We start from the raw sequence: 24,645 nt of genomic DNA, 5'->3' as shown, positions 1-24,645 counted from the left end.
CAAGATAAAATAGACCTTACAACAAACATTAACAAGAGACAAACAAGGATCCAGTAATCCCACTTCTGGGTGTTTATCTGAAGAAATCCAAAATGCTACTGTAAGGGGACATGTGAGTCCATATGTTTCCTGCAGCATTGTTTACAATGGCCACAATGTGGAGGCAGCCTGGATGCTCCTCAATGGATGAATGGATGAAGAGGAGGTGGTACATGTATACAATGGACTATTGTTCAGTTAGGGAAGCAAGGGTTCCTGCCATCTTCCCGGAATGGATGGACTGGAAGGTATTGTGCTGAGTGGAATATGTCAGACAGAGAAGGATAGATGCAATGTGATTTCGCTTATGTGTGGAATACAAAGAACAAAATAAAACATAAAGACACTCATAGATACAGAAAACATTTTGATGGTTGCCAGATGGGAGGGGGCTTGGGGATGAGCGAGAAAAGGCAAGAGATGAAGAAGTACAAACTGGTTGTTATAAAGCAGTTATGGGGAGATAGGGTATAGCATAAGGAATAGGGTCAGTAATATTTTAACACCTATGAATGGTGTTAGATGGATACCAGATTTGCTGGTGTGATAGATGGGAGAGGTGTGGGGAGCAGGGAGAAAAAGGTGAATGGATTAAGAAGTACAAATTGGCAGTTACAAAATAGTCATGGAGATGTGGGGTAAAGCATAGAGAGTACAAATATAGTCAGTGACGTGGTGATGACTACGTACATATGCCAGCTAGGTACTAGACTAGTTAGGGGAGCACTTCTTAAATTGTATGGATTTCTAATCACTATGCTGTACACTTAAAATTAATGTAAAATAATACTGAATATCAACTGTAATAAAAAATGAAAAATGGTGAAAAGGTGAAGGGGAATATGAAGTCCAAATTTCCAGGTATAAAACAAATAAGTCATGGGGATGTAATGTACAGCATAGGGAATATAGTCAACAATAATGTGATAGCATGCTATGGTGTCAGCTGGTGGCAGGACTTAGGGTGATCACTTCTTTAGGCATGTAAATCTGGAATAAATACAATATTGTATGTTATCTCTATATATAATTTTTTAAATTAACGTTTACTGGGATGACAATTGTTAGTAAAATTACATAGATTTCAGGTATACAATTCTGTAATACATCATCTATATCTCACATTGTGTGTTCACAACCCAGAGTCAGTTCTCCTTCCATCACCTTATATTAGACCCTGTTTACCTTCTTCTAAAATCCCCCTCCCCACTTACCGTCTGGTAACCACTAAACTATTGTCTATATCTATGAGTTTTTGTTTCTTCATTTGTTTGTCTTGTTCCTTTGCTGTTTTCAGTTTTATATAACACATATCAGTGAAATCATATGGTTCTCTAGTTTTTCTGTCTGACTTATTTCGCTTAGCATTATAATCTCAAGATGCATCCATGTTGTCGCAAATGGTACTATTTCATCTTTTCTTACCGCCGAATAGTATTCCATTGTGTATATATACCACAACTTCTTTACCCATTCATCTATTGAAGGACACTTTGATTGTTTCCATGTCTTGGCCACCGTAAATAAAGGTGCAATGAACACTGGAGCACATATGTCTTTATGGATAAATCTTTTCAGGTTTTTTGGGTAGATACCCAGGAGGGGTATTGCTGGGTCATATGGTAATTCTATTCTTAAGTTTTTGAGGAACCTCCACACTGCCTTCCAGAGAAGTTGTACCACTCTGCATTCCTACCAACAGTGTATGAGGGTTCCTTTTTCTCCACAGCCTCCCCAACACTTTTTAATAATAATATTATTTAAAATTAAAAATGTAATGGAGATATGTAGGGAATCTCCTCAGGCTTCATAATTAAGAAAAAAAATTGTTTTTCTAAGACTAAGATTTAAGTTTAATGCAATTATTAATGAAAATGGAGGAGGAAGTCATGGGTATACACTGTGACTTGGGACTAATCTATTAATCGTGGGCTGGCATCATCTCCTACTAACATGCTGAACTATTTTCAGTTTAAAAAAATGTTTGAATGGCATTATAATCCACTTTAAGCTTTAGAAAAAGTTCCCTGTGACTCCAAGATCCACTTAACACTTTTTGATATAAAATATTGCCCTTCATGAGCACATTCAGAAATAAAACTCATAATTACTATCAACTATTTATGAAAGCATCTTCTATTCAGGAAAACAAGAAACTACTCTAAGGACAAATCTTCAAATACAAGTTTTTCTATGAAATTTCTGCATCTGTCATAAATTGTCATCTTTATACAATTGCCCTCTCCAAAAGCCCACAGACTTGGAAATATAATTACTCTTCCATCTTTAAAATGTCAAAATCTGGAACGTAACCACCATAGCAACATATACACAAAACAGAATTTTTATGATGTTCAAGAAACTCTTAGGACAAGACAGAATGCTGCAATATACCTTAAACGGGTATTAGTTTTAAAACTAGCAATCTCTAAATGCTCTCTGTTAATGTATACATGTAAATATAACTCTTTTCTTATATTGACCTTGTATTCAGTAACCTTCCTAAACCAACTTACACATTCTTCTTGTAATTTCTTGGAAATATCTATGTAGACCAGCACATTGTCTATGACTAGGAAGCATTTCATTCCTTCCTTCCCAATATGTACACCTGTGTTTCTTTTGTCTGGCATTAGCTAGGACCTGCAGTACATGTAACAGCAGCAGTGATAGCAGACATCTTTGTTTTCTTCCTAATCTTAGGGGGAAAGATTTCAGTCTTTTAACAATAGTATGATGCTAGCTGAAGATTTTCTGTAGACACAATTTACCACATCCAGGAGGTTCCATCTGTTCCTAGTTCTGCTGAAAATTTTTCTCATGAATGGACTTTGGATTTTTGTTAAATGTGTTTTATGCATCTGTGGTGATGTTCATGTAGTTTTTATTCTTTATTTACTGGGTAGATAACATTAATTTTCAATGCTGAACCAACCTTACATTCCCAGGACATATGCCACACGATCATGATATACTTTTTATATGTGCTGGGATAGATCTGCTAATATTTGTTGAGAAGTTTTGTGTCTATAACTCATGAGAAATACTGGTCTGTAGCTTTATTATAATGCCTTTGGTTTTTGTTATGAGAGTAATGTTGGTTCCTGAATGATCAGGGAAATGTACAAGAAAGGTTGCGGAGAATTGGTATTATTTCTGTCCTAAATATTTGGTAGAATTCTCCAGGGAAGTTATATGGGCCTGAAGTTTTCTTTGCTAAAAGGTATTTTACCTATGAATTCAATTTATTGAATAGGCTACTGATAGGTATAAAACTAATAAGGCCTGTGTGATGACTATTACAAAACAGTGGTAGAAATGTAAAAAGACAGAAATAAATCGAGAGGTATATTGACTTTATGGATCAGAAGACTCTTTTTTGTTAAGACTTTTATTCTCCATAAGTTGGTCTTTAGACTCAATGCAAACCCAATCAAAATTCCTGTAGACTTTGTAGAAAACTGATAGGGTGATTCAAATTATTAAAAAGGAAAGGAACTAGGAAAGCCAAAACAAGCTTGAACAAGAAGAAAGTTGGAGGATTCACAGGACCTATTTCAAGACTTACTCTAAAGGTATAATAATCAAGACAGTTCAATGTCAGCAAAGTGATCAATACATAGATCAATGGAAAATAATTGGAAGTCCAGAAATAGAGCCACAATATGGTCGACGGATGTTTTAAAGATTCAATTCAATGGAGAAAGTATAGTCTTCTCAACAAATGGTACTAGAGAAAGTGAACATTCATATGTTTAAAAAATCAATCTGGATTCATGCCTCATACCACATACAAAACTATCTCAAATTCAAATCTTCTCATGAGGGTAATTTTACTACATGTAACTTATATCTCAATTATTTTTTTCAAAAAGGAATTAATCATCACACATCCTAAACATACACAAATCTAATGTATAAAATGTTCACTGACATCTAAAATTATGTTCCTATTGTCCCTAAATGAAAAGAATTTTCTAATACCTTTTGCATTTTACAAAAGATTAACTAAACCAAAATTCTATTTGAGTGCCAACAGTTACCTAACAACTATTTTTAAATAAAACATTATCAATCCTATTCAAACCAACCTGATATGGTGTGTTTCGTACTTTAGGCTGTCTGACAACCGCAGCTGCCCCACCATACCTTGTTTTGCCAAGGTAAAAAGGAGAATCTCCAAGCTCACTTCTTATAAGGATCGAAGATTCCCCATTTGACTGCATGGAAACACACGGTAAATTATCAGCCATAAGCACTCAATACCAATGTGATTGAATCAACTCCAATTAATACTTACCAGGGAAACATTTCCAAAAGCTGCCAAGTTAAATGCTGGCTTTTTGGAGCTGGTGGCAGTGTGCTTGGAGAGTGTATGATAACGATCAGTCTCTGCAGACGACAGAGCTGGCACTGCAGTGTTTTTTGAAACAGCTACATACGAAACAAAAATATGTAATGCTCAGTAATACCACTACGGGGAATGAGATTTCATTTTAATAATACACTGTCATCTAATTATGACTAAATAAAGACAATGGATGAATCTGCTGTTGTCACTATTCTCCTCATGACCAACCTGTAACACTGACATTTAGGGAGCTAAGTATCTCTGAGGTTAATTACTAAAAAGCATTGTCAAAATGTTGATATTACATCCTGTTTATTTTTCTGAGCTCATTTCATTCAAATGAAGGCATTTATAGGAAATGCCAAAACTTAAAGCTTTTGAAATACTAATCTAATATATGCAAGTATTTTCATGTAAAGATTATGAGAAATTTTTACTTACCTGAACCACTTGTAACTGGTTCTGAAACACTACTAGATCCAGAAAGTTCTGCTCTTTTTGCAACAGACATACTAACTGTATATCCAATCTGTCACGAGAAAAGTGAACCTTGAAGTGTCAAATTACTTTTAAACAAATCTCGTTAGAGAGCTTTTTCACTCAAGTCAAAAAAATATATTTAATTTCATTTGTTCTAAGATGGAGGAGAAGTCAAAACAGAGAAACTGAAATTGAAGGAAGGCCATGAAGAACTACTCATGGGTAGAGTGATTCTCAGGAATACTGGTCCTTCTATTTCCTAGAATACAGTATGTTTTATAATAATATACTTCATCTTTTCTGTCATTCTTTTATCTCTACATTTTTTCAGGTAGAATTTATATACTTAGAGGTAAATTGAGAATATGTCAAGGTAGCACCATGCAGTGTTAATTGACAATGTGAGTTCCTGAATCAAAAAAACTGAAATAGATTTGAATCCCAGCTGTACCACCAGCCAGCCATGTGCCTGTGAACCTAACTGTTCTAAGTACCAAACTCCTAATCTGTGAAAATGAGGGGGAAAATTATAGGCCACAGTGGTGGTAGTACTATGAAATGCAAAGTTATATATGGTCACACCATATAAAACAAGCATTTAAAAAACTTTATTTCTCATGAGTTTGGGGAACTGCCTTGGTTTTACCCTAATAAAGCAAAGACCACCCCAAGTCTCATGGACACAGATTAAAAACAAACAAAAGACGTTCTGCTTCAGCTATTGGTAGAGTAGCTCATATCTGCCCAATCTCTGACATAACAATTAGAATCTAAGGCCTAAATATTAAAATAATCATCTGAAAACATTAAAGAGCAAACAAAAACAAGCAGGAATTGGAGGGGAGATGACACCTGGAAGAAGAGAAAAGCACTGAGTGAGCTTCTTGTTCTCTTTATGAGTTCTCTTTATGAGGGCCACTGGATACTTGAAATGCAGAGAGAAAACAGCAATGTGTTGGTTGAAGAATCAGTGGACAAACTAGGTGACCACAGTGTCTAGAAAATAACGGGAGATACATGACTGAAGAGCCACAGGAGAGGAGCCTCCGGTCTGCATGTTAGCTGTTCAAATACCTGGCAGACCTGTAAACTACATGAGTGGAAGATGGACGGACAGCAAGCAGCCAACTCCGACTAAAGAGTCTCGGCTGCTGCCCACCACAGAGCAGACAGGGTTTGAGTTCAGGTAACTTCACTGCAACTAAAACAATCTGCATAACTTCAAATGGACGCAGTATATTATACACGAAGCACACCTCAGTAAGTCTACCTCTTCCCAAAAGAGGAAAAATAAAGACACGTTCAGATAAAAGAAAACTGAGAGAATCTGTTGCCATAAAACTTGCTTTATGAGTTCTTCAGGCTGAAGGGAAATGAGACCAAACAGAGACACAGATTTCCAGAAAAAATAAAGGATACCTGAGGATACATAACAACATCATCAACAACAAAAAACACACGTTGTTTTTCTATGAATTTCTTTAAATACATATAACTAAATAAAGCAAAAATTATATGCTGTGGGTTTATAGGCTATGTATCTAAATATAATAAAAATAAGAAGTAAGCATAATATACCAAGGAAAAGGACTAATAAATCAGCCTATAAAGGGGCAAGATTCTTAAGTTTGTACAAGAAGTGGCACAATGTTAACACAAAGTAGATTGTAAAAGAGTTAAGGAAATACATTGTAATCACAAAAGGAACCACAAAGTAAAACAAAGAGATAGAACATAAGAAGTAAACAAGTAACTGAAATAATCACAAAAGGTAGACTTTTACCCAAACATGCCAATAATTTCATTAATTATAAACATTCATATTAAAAGATAGAAAGAGGGCCGGCCCGGTGGCTCAGGGGGTTGGAGCTCCGTGCTCCTAACTCCGAAGGCTGCCGGTTCGATTCCCACATGGGCCAGTGGGCTCTCATCCACAAGGTTGCCGGTTCAACTCCTCGAATCCCACAAGGGATGGTGGGCTCGGCCCCCTGCAACGAAGATTGAACACGGCACTTGAGCTGAGCTGATGCTGAGCTCCCAGATGGCTCAGTTGGTTGAAGTGCGTCCTCTCAACCACAAGGTTGTCGGTTCGACTCCCGCAAGGGATGGGGGGCTGCGACTCCTGCAACTAGCAATGGCAACTGGACCTGGAGCTGAGTTGTGCCCTCCACAACTAAGACTGACAGGACAACAACTTGAAGCTGAACAGCACCCTCCACAACTAAGACTGAAAGGACAACTTGACTTGGAAAAAAAAAAGTCCTGGAATTACACACTGTACCCCAATAAAGTCCTGTTCCCCTTCCCCAATAAAATCTTTTAAAAAAAAAAGATAGAAAGAACCAAAAAGGGAAGACTCACATATATGCTGCCAATGAGAGGTTTACTATAATTATAAAGACACAGGCTAAAAGTAAATGGATGGAGAAGATACAAACCATGATTAGTAAGCAAAAGAAATCATATTCTAGTAATGGAATGGCTGTCTATATGAATACCATATGAAGTAACTTTGAAGACAAAAAGTTATTTCAAAAGATTGTTTTAAAAAACACATGTAGTCATATTAACATGGGGACATCACCGAGGAGCCATAATAATGTAAGGTGCAGGCTGTCATGAGGGCCTCAAAAGACATGAAGCCAAAATTGACATAATTAATGGGAAAAGACAAATTCACCAAATGGAAAACAGACAATATTAACTCCTATATCTCAACAATTTTAAAAGACTAACCAGATACTACCCACTGGAAAAAAAAAGAAAAGAAAAGAAACTTCCAGCAAGAAGAAAGATGTAAGAAATATTATCAGTCATCTTATCTGATATCTAGAGGCCACTGTATATAACAACTACAGAATATACCTTCACCAAAATTCATCAAGCACACTGTACGCTGGGCTAAAAAACAAGTCTCAATGTGTTTTAAAACATTAAAGTCATGATTAAACAGGGATCACAATAATCTACGATCACATGAGAAATCAAAATGGAAATTAGAGAAAACATAAAACCACTACTAAAATCTTCTAAAAGATAACAGGAGTATTTCTTTGCAGCCTGGAAAGAGGCAATGGTTTCTTAGAACACATAGAACAGTAAAAATAATGGGAAAAATACACAAAATTCAGAGTTCATAAAATATAAAACATCTGATCAAGAGATAATGTCAAGAAAATGAAAGGCAAGCCAGACTGGGAGAAAAATATTTGTAAGGCCTGTATCAAACAAAGTACTTGTGTCTAGAATTTACAAACAGCTGCTATAACTCTAAACTAAAAGCCACACAAATTTTTAAAGGGCAAACGTTCTGAAGAGAGACCTCACAAAGGAAGACAGGCACGTGGCCAAGAAGCACATAAACAAGAACACATTACTAGTCATGAGGGAAATGCACAGTAAAATTACAATGACACAGCAGCAAATACAAAGCAGAATGGCTACAATTTAAAAGAAGACAACCAACTACTAGTAAGGATGCAGAGTGATGGAAAGGTTCACATACTGTTGGGGGGACTTTAAACTATTACTCGCACCTCCACTTGTAGGTATTTACCCAAGAGAAATAAACATGTGTCCACAAAATGGTACAAGAATCTTCACAGCAGCTTTTCAAAAGAGCCTGGCAGAAAACACTACATACTGAATAATTGTACTGATATGAACGTTTAGAATACGAAAAAAATATATAGTGGGGAAAAATGAGAATACTGGTTGCCCTGGGTCAAGAGGCAATGAATATTGATTGGGAAGGAGCATGAGTGAATTTTCTGCAGGACTGGAAATGTTCCACATCTCAGTAGGCTTCGAGTTACACAGGTGTAAACATCTGTCCAAGTCATTCAATGGTACACGAACTTAAAATAAACAAACGATTAACTACCACTACTCACAAAATTTCACATTATAGCAAAATCAGACGAAACACAAATCTGTGAAATGGCTAAAATTGAGCTACAGGTATCAGACTGAGATTCAGATAAAGATCTTAGCAATTATATCTTTCAAAACTTAAACCAAAGAGAAATAGGCAAAATTTACAAACCTGTTATCAGGCAAACACCAAACCAAGCTGATGGTTTTCTACTACTGAGATAGACTTCAAAAAGGGAGGCCCACACATTTTACAGAGTATTTAAAAACTTCTCTAAAGAACAAGCTCATGCTGTGTTAATCACAATTCCTTACCTAAACAATGTAAGACAAATAACCCATTTCTTAAATGTTAATATGTCTACATAAAGAGCTTTAATGACAAAATAAAAGCAATTTGCTAAGAAAACTAGAAAAGTTTATACAATGTATAATAAATAGCATTCAAGACATTTTCTTTCAACGGGTTAGATACATTGATCTAGTCCTTCCCTTTGCAATACTCCAACCCACCAACAAGTAGAAACAAAGGGTTAAATAGACCCTCAAGACCAGTAACTGAGCCAAGGCCCCCAGCATAAAATATCACAAAACAGGCCTTAAGGTAGAAAGTCCAAATTACCAAACCAGTCATGATTCTGATGAGTCTGAGTCCCAAGGACAAAGGTGCTAAATAGGAAAAGAGGAGATAAAGAAAAAATAAAAAACAAACACCTCCCCCTATAAATAAGCCAGCAAAGTAAAATGTCAACAGACATGAAGAAAATATATACTAATACACACCACAATTTCAATCAAATCTTATGTCACATTCAACAGAAAATGTTACAAGATCTCCTACTTAACGGCAAAAATATACTCCTCCAAAACTCAAGGGTCAATAAAGAAGTCACAAATGAAATTTGTCTGCTTCTCCAGAACAAAACTTAAACAGCTACAAATATAAATGACAAAAAATACACCTTTATAACCCTGGCTATAGAGTATTTTATTTTTCCCACAGTAAACTCCAAAGATAATTTGAACAAAATACATTAATAAAAATGTTATCATGATATAATCTATATTCTATTGTGTATTAGCTCTGCTACCTTCAAACAGTATTTTGGGCTGACCGATGGAAGACATGTCAATTTGAAATCAATTACACACAGCAGATTGACATATGATTATTAATGAGGAAAGTTTACAAAGATAACTATGTTCAGTAAGCACTTTAATTCATTGAACGTCTGGAGACTAAGCACTTCAAGCTCTGTTCACTCTTCTCTTTATTTATCCAAAGATAACAACAGTTACTCAAAAAGACTGCCAAGATGATGTAGACAGGAATGCCAAATATCCACAAAATACTGCATGAGCATCTACTACATATACAGCAATATGCTAAGTAACGTGTGCACAAGAGGAACAAAGTCAGGGAAAACATCTTATGTTTCATACATGTTCCCTAATGACGATCAACTAAATTCAGTTTGTGCATTTGATGACTTAAAAATAAATAATGCAAAAGTCCTCACACTTTACAAAAATAAATGCAAAAGAAGTCTTCCCTTTTGCCTTTTGGCTCAATAATCTGTGGTGGTAACTATCAACAGGCTGAAAAACAAAATATATTAGAATAGATGGCAAACTGTGAAAAATAGGACTTTCATTACCAAGATATAAAAAACAAATCACGTAAAAAGTTTAAAAACAACTTACAGAATTCAGTGGAGCAACAACAACTTGTGGAATTCTTTTTGCATCCTGTTAATTTTGAAATGATAACAAAGCTAAGATTCTTCATTAAACTCAAATTTTAGAACACCGTTGCATTTAATTGTGAATTTAAAAATTTACCGCTACTGGACTTGACATCTTCTCTAAAGTCTGGAATATTCGCCAAGCTATTGAACTAGTCACACCATAAGATTGTGCATTGAGTTACTTAGTTTTCATCTGTTTTGTTACTGGTGCCCAAAAATTAAACCTTGTATTATCTGTTGGAACTGTGAACTTCAAAACACATTTTCAGAAAAGGAAAATATTTACTAAACAGAATGGATGTCCTAAGTGAAACAGGATTAATGTGTTATCAGCAACTTCAACCTTTTTTCCTTATGTGTTTATTGAAATTCTAACTGTCTAGCTGACACATCACCTTTACAATAAGAAAAACATGGTAAGACAGCACGTACCCCTCTACAGATTTGCCAGCTACAAGTATGTTAAATGGGAAAAATTGAGATAACTGGTAGAACATTCTAGCATTACCTTCATCTGTTTATCCCTGATATTTAAATCAAAGACCACTGGATTAAGTAGAACGGTATTAAAATATTAGTTATTCCAGGTATTAAATAGTATTTATTAAAGTACATTCCAAGATAACTAAACAAAGATACGGTAGACTCTACTGCAATCAAAATTAAAAATTTTAAGTGGACTTGTTTCACAAATTTTAATAGAAAAACATTAAGTACACAGGCTCTTTCCTAATAGATAGCATTTCAGATTTCTTAAAATTGGAGTTAAAGATACAACCTTGTAAAGAATAGACAAGTACCCTTTAATACACAAACAATGTTTAGAAATTGCAATAGAAACACTTCCTTTTCTCAAGAATGCACTATAATATTTCAACAACCAAGTGACCTCCACGAGTCAAAGTAGTTTGGGAATGCTCGCAATCAAAATGATACATTATGATAATCAAATTACAACCCAGTTTCTATAACTAGCTGATAACATCTGAAAAATTGAACCATAACAACTACTTTAAATACTGTTTCTCCATCTGATCCCAAACATTCATTATATTTTCAGGGTCGCTGCAATATTCTACGTAAGTCTTACTAAGAATTTGGTGCCCATCTAGGATTGCTGTTCAGACCAGAGGCTTTGGCTAACATGAGGTATCAAAATCCTCTAGGAATATGTGACAGTGTGCACTGTCACTGCATTGTAAAGGCCATGGACCTCTCAGGGCCTTACCTCACTAATTCATAAAATGGAAATGAGAACATTTAATATACCTTCCCACTCTACACCGCAGTAAAGAGAGGAAAAGCACAGTTTCATCCCAAATGTCAATGATAAACATCTGGGAGCCAGTGTTGAGGATGATTCATACGGTATCTCAGAACTCAGAAATAAAAAGTAAAGAGTTTCGTATACAAAATAAAGGAGGAAGCAGCAGGAATAGGATCTTTACTTGGGACAAGCCGATGAATCACTGACTGGCATCATCTTATCTTCTACTAACACACTGAACTATTTTAACTGTAAATAATTTTTTAAAAAAAGTATTATAATCCACTTTAAGCTTTAGAAAAAGCTTCATGTGACTACAAGATCCAGTTAGCACTTTGTGAAATAAAATATTGCCCTTCATGAACACACTCAGAAATAAGACTCAAATTACTGTTAACTATTTATAAAAGCATCCTCTATTCAGGAAAACAAGAAACTACTCTGAATAGAAGGCAAATCATCATATATACTTTTTTCTATGCAATTTCAACGTCTGTCATAGATTGTCATCTTTATATGATTTCCTAATCAAAAACTTACAGGCTTAAAAATATCATTACTCCTTCATCTTTAAAATGTCAAAATCTGGAACATAAGCACCATAACAACACATTACACAAAACAGAAGTTTTATGAGCTTCAGGAAAATCTTAGGACAAAAAAGAATGCTGCATTTTACCTAAAATTGGTATTATTTTTAAAACTAACAATTTTTAAATGTTCTCTGCTAATATTATATGTAAACATAACTCATTTTGTTATATTGACCTTGTATTCTGTGACTTTGCTAAACCCACTTATAAGTTCTTCTTGTAGTTACTTGAGATTTTCTATTCAGATTAGCACGTTGTCTATGACTAATAACCATTTCATTCCTTCCTTCTCAATAAGTACACCCTGTGTTTGTTTTTTCTGGCATTAGCTAGGATCTGCAGTACATGTCACAGCAGCAGTGATAGCAGACATCCTTGTTCTTTCCTAATCTTAGGGTGAAAGTATTCAGTCTTTCAACATTAGTATGATTCTAGCTGAACATTTTCCATTGACACCATTTATCACATCCAAGAGGTTCCACCTGTTCCTAGTTCTGCTGAAAATTTTCATTATGAATGAATGCTAGATTTTGTCAAATGTGTTTTAAGGCATCTGGGGAGATGTTCATGCACTTTTTATTATTTATTTACATGGTAGATAATATTTATTTTCTAATGCTAAATGAAATTACATTCCAATGACATACTCCCATGTGACCATGATGTAAGTTTTTACATATTTTTATGCTGGGTCAATTTGCAAATATTTCTTGAGAAGGTTTGTGTCTGTAATTCATGAGAAATACTGGTCTGTAGCTTTCTTATAATGTTTTTGGATTTAGTTATCAGGGTAATGTCGGTTCCTGAATATGCTGGGAGTTATACAAGAAAGGTTGTGGAGAATTGGTATTATTTCTGTCCTAAATGTTTGGTAGAATTCTCCAGGGACATTATATGGATCTCAAGTTTTCTTTGCTAAAAGCTATTTTAACTACAAATTTAATTTATTTAATAGGCTACTTACAGGTATAAAACAAACAAAATACATGCAAGGCCTGTGTAATGACTATTACAAAACACTGGTAGAAATATAGAAAGAACTAAATAAATGGAGAGACATATTGACTTTAAGGATCAGAAGACTCATTTTTTTTTTTAAGATGCTTATTTTCCCCAAATTGATCTTTAGACTCAATGCAACCCCAATCATAATCGCTGTAGACTTTGTAAAAAACTGATAGGGTGATTCTAAAATTATGAAAAAGCAAAAAACTAGGAGAGCCAAAACAAGCTTAAATAAGAACAAAGCTGGAGACCTCACAGGACCTGATTTCAAGACTTACTGTAAAGCTATAGCAAGCAAGAAATTTCAGAGTTGGTGAAAAGATCAATATATACCGTATTTCCCCTAAAATAAGACCAGGTCTTATATTAATTTTTTCTCCAAAAGATGAATTAGGGCTTATTTTCAGGGGATGTCTTATTTTTTACCTGTGCAATAGTCTACATTTCTTCATGTACAACAATCTACATTTATTCATTTATTCATGTACAAAAATCTACATTTATTAAAATACAGTCATGTCATCTTCGTCTGGAACATCGTCATAACTCTCCAAACCCAAATTCCGACTCGAATTTCTTGCGACTCCATTTCATGTAGAACCATTGGCCCCAATCTCTCATGTCCAGCAATGGAGTTCTCCTTAAATGAGCATTTCTTGTCCATGTAGCCTGCTCGTAGTACATTGGCAACACAACTGTAAGTGATATGATCCCATGAATTCTTCACCCAAGTCATGACCTCTTGCAGGATAGGCTTCACAAAGTTTCTACGCTGATTTCTTTCCATTCTATTTTCAATGTAGTCATTTATTTCCATGTGCAAATGGTCTTTGAATGGCTTGCTTATTACAATATCAAGAGTCTGGAGATGCGCAGTCATTCTTGCGGGAATCATTATTTGATCTCTTCTTCTTTCTGCAAGGAAGTTCTTCATGTCTTTAGCGCCGTGAGTGCTGGCTGAATCCCAGACTAGCAGACGTCTTTGGCCACCTCGCAAAACAAGTAGCAGCATTAAATTGACCCACTTCCTTATAAATGCTTGTGTGCACAAGGCTTTTTTGGTTTCAAGAACACAAATGCCCGAAACACGTTCAATCTTATCTTTCTTGCCCTTAGTGATGATTAGAGGTGGGACTTTCTTTCCATCCAGACGAATTGCCAAAATACAGGTAACACGTGCACTTTTGTAACCAGTGGAGGGAATGTAGATTGACGAGGCACCCCTCTGATCAACTGTAGTTTGAGATCATTGGCCCCCAAACACTGCAGTTTCATCCATAGCAATCATGTTGGAGAGTTGGTATGTAGAAAAGTCGATGCCATCAACAAAGGACTTGAAGACAAGTCCATGTTTAATAACTTCAGTATCTTCCAGCTTGAAGAGTGTTGTCAATCTTAGAGACAGTTCATATCGCTGAAGGAAGCCATCCAGCCAGTGTTGTGATGCTTTGAATTCTTCTGGGGACATTTCTAACTGTGGTGCCATTGCAAGGGCAAATGCTTGAATATAAGCCCTACACACGACGAAAGCCTTTGCTCTCCTGTCAGCAATCCATTCACAGATGATGTATTCCAGCTCGGGAAATAACGGTTGCCGACCTGATCCACACTTGCGCTTCAAAGTATTTCCCTCGTCTACCTGTTGATTGAGGTTATCATACTCTGCTCGCCATTTTCGGACCATTCGGAGATCCAACTTCTCTTTGCAGAAAGCCGTAGATTCTTTCTCCAGGAGTCCTCCATGATTCCTTTCTTGTACTTGATGGAATAGCTCTTTCTTTTTGCACTCATCTTGTCTGTGGGTCAAAATATTATTCCCTTTAAACCTACCATTAAATCAATTGTGAACTGAAGACTTAAAAGACAGGAGTGGCAACAAAAATGATGACAGTTAAGAATGATGGTCCGAAAGCCACGAAAAATATCAGGCACCAAAATTCACATTGCTTTATTTCACATCAGTGCATTAAGTACATCCGTTACAACACAGGACGTATTGAATTATGAAGATTCATATTCAACACAGGCATGTCCATTCATTGTCAAGTGTGCACATTATTCGCACGTTGTATCTGTACTCCGATTGGTCATTTGGCAATAAGTCTCAAGTTCATCTGTTTACCTCTCATCCAAAGTCACCCGCTTAGGTATTTACAAATATTTAATTATAATTTACATTATCCCTTATTTCAAGTATTACTATCAATAATATTATTTATTTATATTTAATTATATATTAATATTATTATTTTACAATTCAATACTTCCATCCTGTGTTGCAACGGAAGTACTAAATGCATCGTTAGGCTGATGATCTTAACTGGGGCTTATTTTGGGGGTAGGCCTTATATGACGAGCATTCTGAAAAATCATGCTAGGGCTTATTTTCTGGTTAGGTCTGATTTTCAGGGAAATACAGTAGATCAATTGAAAAGAATAGGAAGTCCAGAAATAGAGCTATGATATGGTCAACTGATGTTTGAAACATGCAAAGGCAATTCAACTGAGAAATCACATTAGAAAAACAAATCATACTAGAAAAATAGGACATTCATATGTTGAAAAAATAAATCTGGACCCATGCCTCATACTACATACAAAAATTATCTCAAAGGAATCATAGGACTAAATTAAAACCTAAAGTTAAAAAGTTTCTACAAGAGGACGAAGTCATAGGAATGGCGTCAGCGGGGTGCACTTTTGGAGTTCTCCTCCGGATCTTATCACAAAAGGGACATCTATAACCGATCAAAGGACTCTGCTCATCACGCAGAACAGCTAAGAGACTTGTGCAAGGATTACTTGAAGGTGGGCAAATTGGGTGAGCAGGGGAAGAGGGAAGGGAGCGGAGTGGGGATACGGCCTGCATTTGCGGTTGTGAGGACGCAGTCCTCATCTGCGGCTGTGGAAACGCGATCCACACCTGTGGCTGTGGAAACGTGGTCCGCATCTGTGGCTGTGGGGACGCGGCCCACATGTGCGGCGGTGGAAACTCGGCCCGCATCTGCAACGGTGGAAACGCTGCCGGCATCCGCTGCTGCAGAGACACAGGGGATACCAGGACGGAACAGAGAACACGAAAGCCAGGAGGTAGGCTCTTTCCCTGTGTCCCACAGCTGATCTCTTCCGCCCAGGGGGCAGCATATCCAGCATTTGAGGCAATAACCTCAGTGAGACCTCCAGTTGGGCCCTAGGCAGCACAAAGGACACAAACTCCATACCTAAGCCCCTCCCCCCGCTCTTCCAATCCTACCTCCGCCCTTCCAGAGACTTAAACTGGCCCCTGAACTGAGGAGTAGTGTCAGATTACAGAGGAGCCTTAGTGCTCAGGCTCTGGGAAGACTGGTGTGCAGCTCTGACCCAGAGAAGAGGCTGGGAAGAGTGTGATTTTTGCTGGGCTAGGGGAGAAGAGACTCCTCCACGCCCGGCCACCACCTTTTCTGGCCTGCGGGAAGAGTGTGACATTGCTGGGCTGGGAGAGAGACCACCGCTCCATCTCCAGCCCCACCCATTCTAGCCTGACTAGGGCAGGGTAATTACAACTGCAGAGGCACTCCCAGGGATCAGCAGTAAGCGGCAGATGCAGCTCTGGGTTTTCAGCAGCTCAGAAATCTCCCGCCCGCCACACACACACACACACACACACACACACACACACACACGGAAGAAGTGCCCTAAGACTCAGTAGAACTGGACACAGGGCTGGTGGGGCTACTCTCAGTGCGCATATGTGCAGGCAAGGGCAGAAACTGCACTGACTTTGTAGAAACTACCATTCACACCCCTCAGTCCCACGCATCAAAATCTGCAGTCCCAATGTCACTCTGGTCACCAGGTGACCGGCTCTGCCTGCACAATACACACAGGACTCTTTGGTACAGCAGAGGACAACCTGGAGATTACTTGGTGGGCTTAAGCCAAGACTGGCACTGCTTTTTGTTTTGTTTTGTTTTGACTTTATATCTTTGATATCTTTGCCTGTGTTGAGTGGGGGTTATCGGTTGTTTTTACATGGGAAGGTATTTGAGTTTTTCTTTTTTGTTGTTGTTGTTGCTGTGCCTGGTGATTTGCTTTGTTCTGAAATTGCCCTACCAGGGCCCAGCTTAAGAGGCACAAGGTTCAACACACCCAGAGGCCAACACCAGACCAAATCAGAGTACTACCGGGTTTGAACTACAAGTGACACACCCAGAGGGAATTCTCTACAGGCACAAGAGCCCATAGAGGCCAAATCACATTTAAGTGGTCAGCTCTCATGCAGCAGAACACCCTCACGCAGCAGAACACCCTGCAGTGGGCAGAGCCAAGTCTCACAACTAGTCAGACTAGGAGTTAACCCCACCTACTCACAAGCGAAAAGCAATTAAAGATCTTCTTTAACAGGACAATATACATAACACAAGAGTCACCTTTGGAGCACATGCAGAGGAGAAGAACCAAGTAGTGCAAGTCAAATATAAAGGACACATACTACATAAGATAACCCAGCAAGAACTAAGAACTCTAGGGGATCTACCTAATACATCGAAGCAAACATAGAGAGTCAGCCAGAATGGGGAAACAAAGAAACATGTCCCAAATAAAAGAACAGAAGAAACCTCCAGAAATGGAACCAAATGAAACAGAGGTAACCAACCTATCAGAGACAGAGTTCAGAACACTGATGATAAGAATGTTTAAGGAGCTTAGAGACGACATAAAGAAGGATGTAGAAATCATAATGAACAACCAGTTAGAACTAAAGAACACAATTACCGAAATAAAGAAATCACTTGAAGGAATTAACAGCAGGTTAGATGAAGCAGAGGATTGAATCAGCGACTTAGAAGACAAGTTAGCAGAGATCACCCAAACAGAATAACAGAAAGAAAAAAGAATAAAAAACAATGCAGATGGTTTAAGAGACCTCTGGGAGAACATAAAGCGCAGCAACATACGCATCATAGGAATACCAGAAGGTGAAGAGAGGAAGCAAAGGATTGAGAACATATTCGAAGTAATAATATCCGAAAACTTCCCTAGCCTGATGAAGGAAACCAACATACAAGCCCAGGAAGTGCATAGCGTTCCAACCAGGATAAACCAAACAGGCCCACGCCAAGACACATTATAGTTAAAATGGCAAAGGTTAAAGACAAAGAGAGAATACTAAAAGCAGCAAGAAAAAGACAGAGGGTTACATACAAGGGAACTCCCATTAGACTATCAAATGACTTTTCTACTGAAATATTGAAGGCCAGGAGGGAGTGATGGAAAACAAAGGCCTACAACCTAGATTGCTTTATCCAGCAAGACTATCGTTTAAAGTTGATGGAGAGATAAAGAGCTTCCCAGAAAGGAATAAGCTAAAGGAATTTATTACCACCAAGCCAGCATTGCAAGAAATACTAAAAGGACTTCTGTAAGTAGAAGAAAGATGAAAACAATCTAACTACAAATTTAAAAATGGCAATAACTATGTACCTATCATTAATCACTTTAAATGTAAATGGATTAAATGCTCCAATCAAGAGACATAGGGTGGCTGAGTGGATAAGAAAGCAAGACCCTTGTATATGCTCTATACAAGAGACTCACCTCAGATCAAAAGACACACACAGGCTGAAAGTGAAGGGTTGGACTAAGATATTTCATGCAAATGGAAATGAGAAAAAAGCTGGAGTTGCAATACTTATATCTGACAAAACAGACTTTAAAATGAAGAACATATTAAAAGACAAAGATGGGCACTATATAATAATAAAGGGATCGATCCGACAAGAGGACATACCCTAGTAAACATCTATGCACCCAACATAGGAGCACCTAAATATATAAAACAGATATTGACTGACATAAAGACAGAGATCAACAGTAATACTATCATTGTAGGGGACTTCAACACACCTCTGACAAGGGACAGGTCTTCCAGACAGAATATCAATATGGAAACAACAGCCTTAAATGGCACATTGGACCACTTGGATTTAATCGATATTTTCAGAGCATTTTACCCCAAAGCTGCAGAATACACGTTCTTCTCAAGAGCACATGGAACATTTTCCAAGACAGACCATATGTTAGGCCACAAAACAAGTCTTGATAAACTTAAGAAAATTGAAATCATACCAATTGTCTTCTCTGACCACAGTACTATGATATTAGAAATGAACTACAAGAATAAAACTGGAAGACACACCAATTCATGGAGGCTGAATAACATGCTACTAAATAATGAATGGGTCAACCAGGATATCAAGGAAGAAATCAAAAGATATCTCGAGACAAACGAAAATGAAAACACGACGACCCAAAATCTATGGGATGCCGCGAAAGCAGTCCTAAGAAGGAAATTCATAGCATTGCAGCCCTACCGAAAGAAACAAGAAACATCACTAATCAACAGTTTATCTTCACACTTAAGGGATCTGGAAAAAGAACAGCAAAATAAGCCCAAAGGAAGTATAAGGAAGGTGATAATAAAGATCAGAGCGGAAATAAATGAAATAGAAACCAGAAAAACAATACAAAAGATCCATGCATCTAAGAGTTGGTTCTTAGAGAAGATAAATAAAACTGACAGACCTTTAGCCAGACTCATTTAAAAAAAGAGAGAGGACCCAAATTAATAAAATCAGAAATGAAAGAGGAGAAGTGACAACAGACACCGCAGAAATACAAAAAATTTAAGAAATTACTATGAGCAACTATATGCCAACAAATTTGACAAACTGGAAGAAATGGACAATTTTCTAGGGCCGTACAACCTTCCAAGGCTAACTCAAGAAGAAACAGAAAACCTGAATAGACTGATTACCACCAGAGAAATTGAAACAGTAATCAACAATCTCCCAACATACAAAAGCCCTGGACCAGATGGCTTTACAGGTGAATTTTACAAAACGTTCAAAAAAGAATTATCACCTATTCTCCTCAAGCTCTGCCAAAAAATCCAGAAGGAGGGAAGGCTCCCAAACACTTTTTATGAAGCCACTATCACCCTGATCCCAAAATCAGACAAAGACACCACAAAAAAAGAAAACTACAGGCGGATATCTCTAATGAATATAGATGCAAGAATCCTCAACAAAATATTAGCGAACAGAATTCAGCAATATATTAAAAAGATTATACACCATGATCAAGTGGGATTCATCCCTGGTATGCAAGGGTGGTTCAACATCTGCAAATCAATTAATGTGATACACCACATTAACAAAATGAAAAATAAAAATCACATGTTCATATCAATAGATGCTGAAAAAGCATTTGATAAAATCCAGCAGCCATTTATGTAAAAACCCTTAAGAAAGTGGGAATAGAGGGATATCTCAACATAATAAAGGCCATATATGATAACACACAGCTAACATCATACTCAATGGGGAAAAGCTAAAACAATTCCGCTTAAGATCAGGAACAAGGCAAGGTTGCCCACTTTCTCCACTTCTAGTCAACATAGTGCTGGAAGTTCTAGCCACAGCACTCAGGCAAGAAAAATAAATAAAAGGCATCCAAATCGGTAAGGAGGAAGTCAAATTGTCATTATATGCAGATGACATGAAACTATATATAGAGAACGCTAAAGACTCCACCAAGAAACTACTAGAGCTGATAGATGAATTTAGTAAAGTAGCATGATACAAAATTAATATTCAGAAATCAGTTGCATTTGTATATACCAATAATAAAACATCAGAAGGAGAAATTTAAAAAAAAAAAAAATCCCATTTACAATTGCTCCAAAGACTATAAAATACCTGGAAATAAATTTAACCAAAGAAGTAAAAGATCTGTACTCAGAAAATTATAAGACACTGAAGAAAGAAATGAAAGAAGATACAAAGAGATGGAAACACATACCATGTTAATGGATAGGAAGAATTAATATAGTTAAAATGTCCACACTGCCTAAGGCAATATACATATTCAACGCAATTCCTATCAAACTACCAACGATGTTTTTCACAGAAATAGAACATATAATCCTACAATTTATATGGGACCATAAAAGACCCCAGATAGCCTCAGCAATCTTGAGAAATAAGAACAAAGTGGGAGCTATAACGATACCTGACATCAAATTATACTACAAGGCTACAGTAATCAAAACAGCATGGCACTGGCATAAAAACAGACACATCGATCAATGGAACAGAATAGAGAGTCCAGAAATAAATCCATGCCTATATGGCCATTTAATCTACGACAATGGAAGCAAGAATGTACGGTGGAGCAAAGACAGTCTATTCAATAAATGGTGCTGGGAAACCTGGACAGACACATGCAAAAAAATGAAACTGGACCACCTCCTTACACCATATACAAAAATAAATTCAAAATGGCTTGAAGACTTAAATGTAAGATCTGAAACCATAAAATTCCTAGAAGAAAATATAGGAAGAATCTTCACAGACATAACTCGGAATAAGATTTTTACTGATATATCCCTTCACGTGAGGGAAGTAAGAGAAAAAATAAACATGTGGGATTACATCAAACTAAAAAGTTTTCTTCACAGCAAAGGAAACCATCAATAAAACAAAAAGGGATCCTACTGAATTGGAAAAGATATTTGCCAATGATATATCTGATAAGGGGTTAATATCACAAATTTATAAAAAACTCACTCAACTCAACTCCAAAAAAACAAACAACCCAATTAAAAAATGGGCAGAGGACATGAAGAGACATTTTTCTAAAAAGGACATACAGATGGCAAACAGACATATGAAGAAATGCTCAACCTCACTAACCATCAGAGAAATGCAAATAAAAACCACAGTGAGATACCACCTCACCCCAGTCAACATGGCTATCATCAATAAATCAACAAACAACAAGTGCTGGCGTGGATGTGGAGAAAAGGGAACGCTTGTGCACTGTTGGTGGGATTGCAGATTGGTGCAGCCACTATGGAAAACAGTATGGAGGTATCTCAAAAATCTGAAAATAGAACTACCTTATGATCCAGCAATTCCACTCCTAGGTATCTATCCGGAGAAATCCAAAACTCCAATTCAAAAATCTTTATGCACTCCTATGTTTATTGAGGCACTATACACAATAGCCAAGACATGGAAACAACTGAAATGCCCATCGGTAGATGACTAGATTAAGAAAGTGTGGTACATTTATACAATGGAGTATTACGCAGCCATAAAGAAGAACGGAATCTTACCATTTGCAACAACATGGACGGACCTAGAGAACATTATGCAAAGTGAACTAAGTCAGACAGAGAAAGACAAACACCATATGATCTCACGTATATGTGGAATCTAATGAAAAGAATAAGGTGAATGAACTAATCAGAAACAGTTTTGGAGACATAGAGGAAAAACTGAGGGTTGCTAGATGGGCAGGGGTTGGGGATAAGGGGGAAGGTGAGGGGATTAGAAAACAGTCGGTAACCACAAGATTGCCACGGAGTTTTGAAAATTAATTTGGGGAATGTAATCAATAATATTGTAAAGATTTTGTAGGGTATCCGATGGACACTTGTCCCTTTTGGGAGACCACCTCAGGCATGATGTAGATGCCTGATCACTGCACTGTACTCCTGAAGCTGAACAATAATGAATGCCAACTATAATTATATATGTCATATATATATATATATATATATATATATATATATATATATATATATATGTAAAATTATATATAGAAGAAGCAGAGTACAGCATTAGGAATAGAGACAGTGGAAATGTAATGGCCCTGTGCGATGTCAGAGGGATAGTGGATGGGGGGAGGGGGGTTCACACAGTGTGAGGGAAATAAATGATTAACGTCTAAGTATTACTTTGTCTTGCATACCTGAAACTAATAAAAAATAAATAAATATAAAAGTTTCTACAAGAAAACACAAGAGAAAATCTCTGTGACCTTGGTTCAGGTTAAAATGTCCTTGATACTATACCAAAAGCTAAAGGGAAAAATAACAATTTACCGAATGTCATGAAATGAACACTTCTCTTCAAAAGACACTGCTAAGATAAGCCAAAGAAATGGAGAAAAATATTCCCAAAACGCATGTCTAGAAAAGGGCTTACACCCTGAATAATGAACTCTCAACTCAGTAAGAGAAGAACCGTATTTAAAAAATTGGCAAAAGATCTGAAGAGGTTATTTTACCAGTAAACATCTATGATGACAAATAAGCCCATGAAAAGATTCTCAATGTCATTAGGGAAATGCATATAAAAGCCAGAGCAAGTTGGAATGGCTACTCCATACCTATGACAATGGCTAAAATTGAAAACAGAAAAGAAAAAACTGACAACCACTAAATGCTGGTCAGAACAGTTACATTACTGATGAGAATGCAAAGAGACACGAGAAACTTGGGAAAACAGTTTGGCAGTTTGTTATAAAGTTTAATGTATACTTACCACATGACCTTGCAGTCTGACTTCTAGGTATTTATCAAAATAAAATGAACATAAAAGTTGACACCAAATGTCAATAGCAGATTTATTCACAATTGCCAAAAATTAGAAACAGCCCGAGTATCCCTTCACTGGTGAATGGACAGAAAAACAGTATAATAGCTCAGCTAAGAAAAGGAACTAACTATTAATATATGCATTATGCTGTGTGGAGTAAGTCAGATTAAAAAGACTACATATTGTATTATTAAATTTATATGACATTCTGGAAAATCGAAAACTACACTGAAATAAAACATATCAATGCTTACCACAGGGTGAAAGTAGGTAGACTGTCTGCAGACAGAGATGCACAAGTTAAAATTTTTGGATGATGAAAACGTTTATTTATTGTGATTGCAAAGTGGTTACACAACTGCATGTGTTTTGCTAAAATTGAAATACTTTAATAAGGGTAGATTTTACTGCATGTAATTTGTACCTCAATTTCTTTTTTAGAGGGCAAGGGAAGAGGGTTTGACTACAAAGTGTACCCGAGAATATTAACAGTAATAGAACAATTTTGTATCATGATTATAGTGGTGGTTTCATGAGGTTATAGTTTCCCAAATCTCTTACAACTGTACACAAAAAAAGTGAATTTTTCTGTATGTAAAAAAAATAAAAAGTTAATAAAGAGGCAAAATAAACAACAAAATATTTTTAGAAAGAGATTAATAATCACGTGTCCTGAACATACACACACACAACTCTAATGTATAAAATATTCACTAGATCTAAAATCATATTCATAGCGTCCCTAACTGAAAAGAATGTTTGTAATACCCACTTCTCTCATTTTCCAGAAAATACCTAAACAAAATTCGATTTGAGTGGCATTACTTACTTATCAACTATTGTTTTTAAGAAAAGGTTACCG

At 36.6% G+C, this 24,645-nt stretch overlaps 1 protein-coding gene across 4 annotated transcripts in view; it reads right to left on the bottom strand.

The window, feature by feature from the left end:
- Nucleotides 1-24,645, bottom strand: part of LOC148755733 (nuclear pore complex protein Nup153-like) — an 85,773-nt gene that overhangs the window by 40,683 nt on the left and 20,445 nt on the right. For 2 of the 4 annotated variants that reach the window (XM_088791353.1, XM_088791354.1), the window contains exons 1-3: nucleotides 4,832-6,678; nucleotides 4,340-4,473; nucleotides 4,131-4,259 (exon numbers count right to left, since the gene is read on the bottom strand). In XM_088791353.1, coding sequence (XP_088647479.1) covers nucleotides 4,131-4,259; nucleotides 4,340-4,473; nucleotides 4,832-4,901 — 333 coding nt within the window. In that variant the 5' untranslated portion in view covers nucleotides 4,902-6,678. Of the gene's footprint in view, nucleotides 1-4,130; nucleotides 4,260-4,339; nucleotides 4,474-4,831; nucleotides 6,679-19,027; nucleotides 19,034-24,645 lie in introns of those variants that run through there. The other 2 variants (XM_088791356.1, XM_088791355.1) reach the window with 2 other exon arrangements.

This window comes from Rhinolophus sinicus, chromosome 14 (assembly GCF_057876585.1).
Source record: "Rhinolophus sinicus isolate RSI-liver-muscle chromosome 14, RSI-T2T, whole genome shotgun sequence".
NCBI lineage: Eukaryota > Metazoa > Chordata > Mammalia > Chiroptera > Rhinolophidae > Rhinolophus > Rhinolophus sinicus.
The sequence above is the reverse complement of the archived record's forward strand: the minus strand, read 5'-3'. Positions and strand labels throughout refer to the sequence as shown.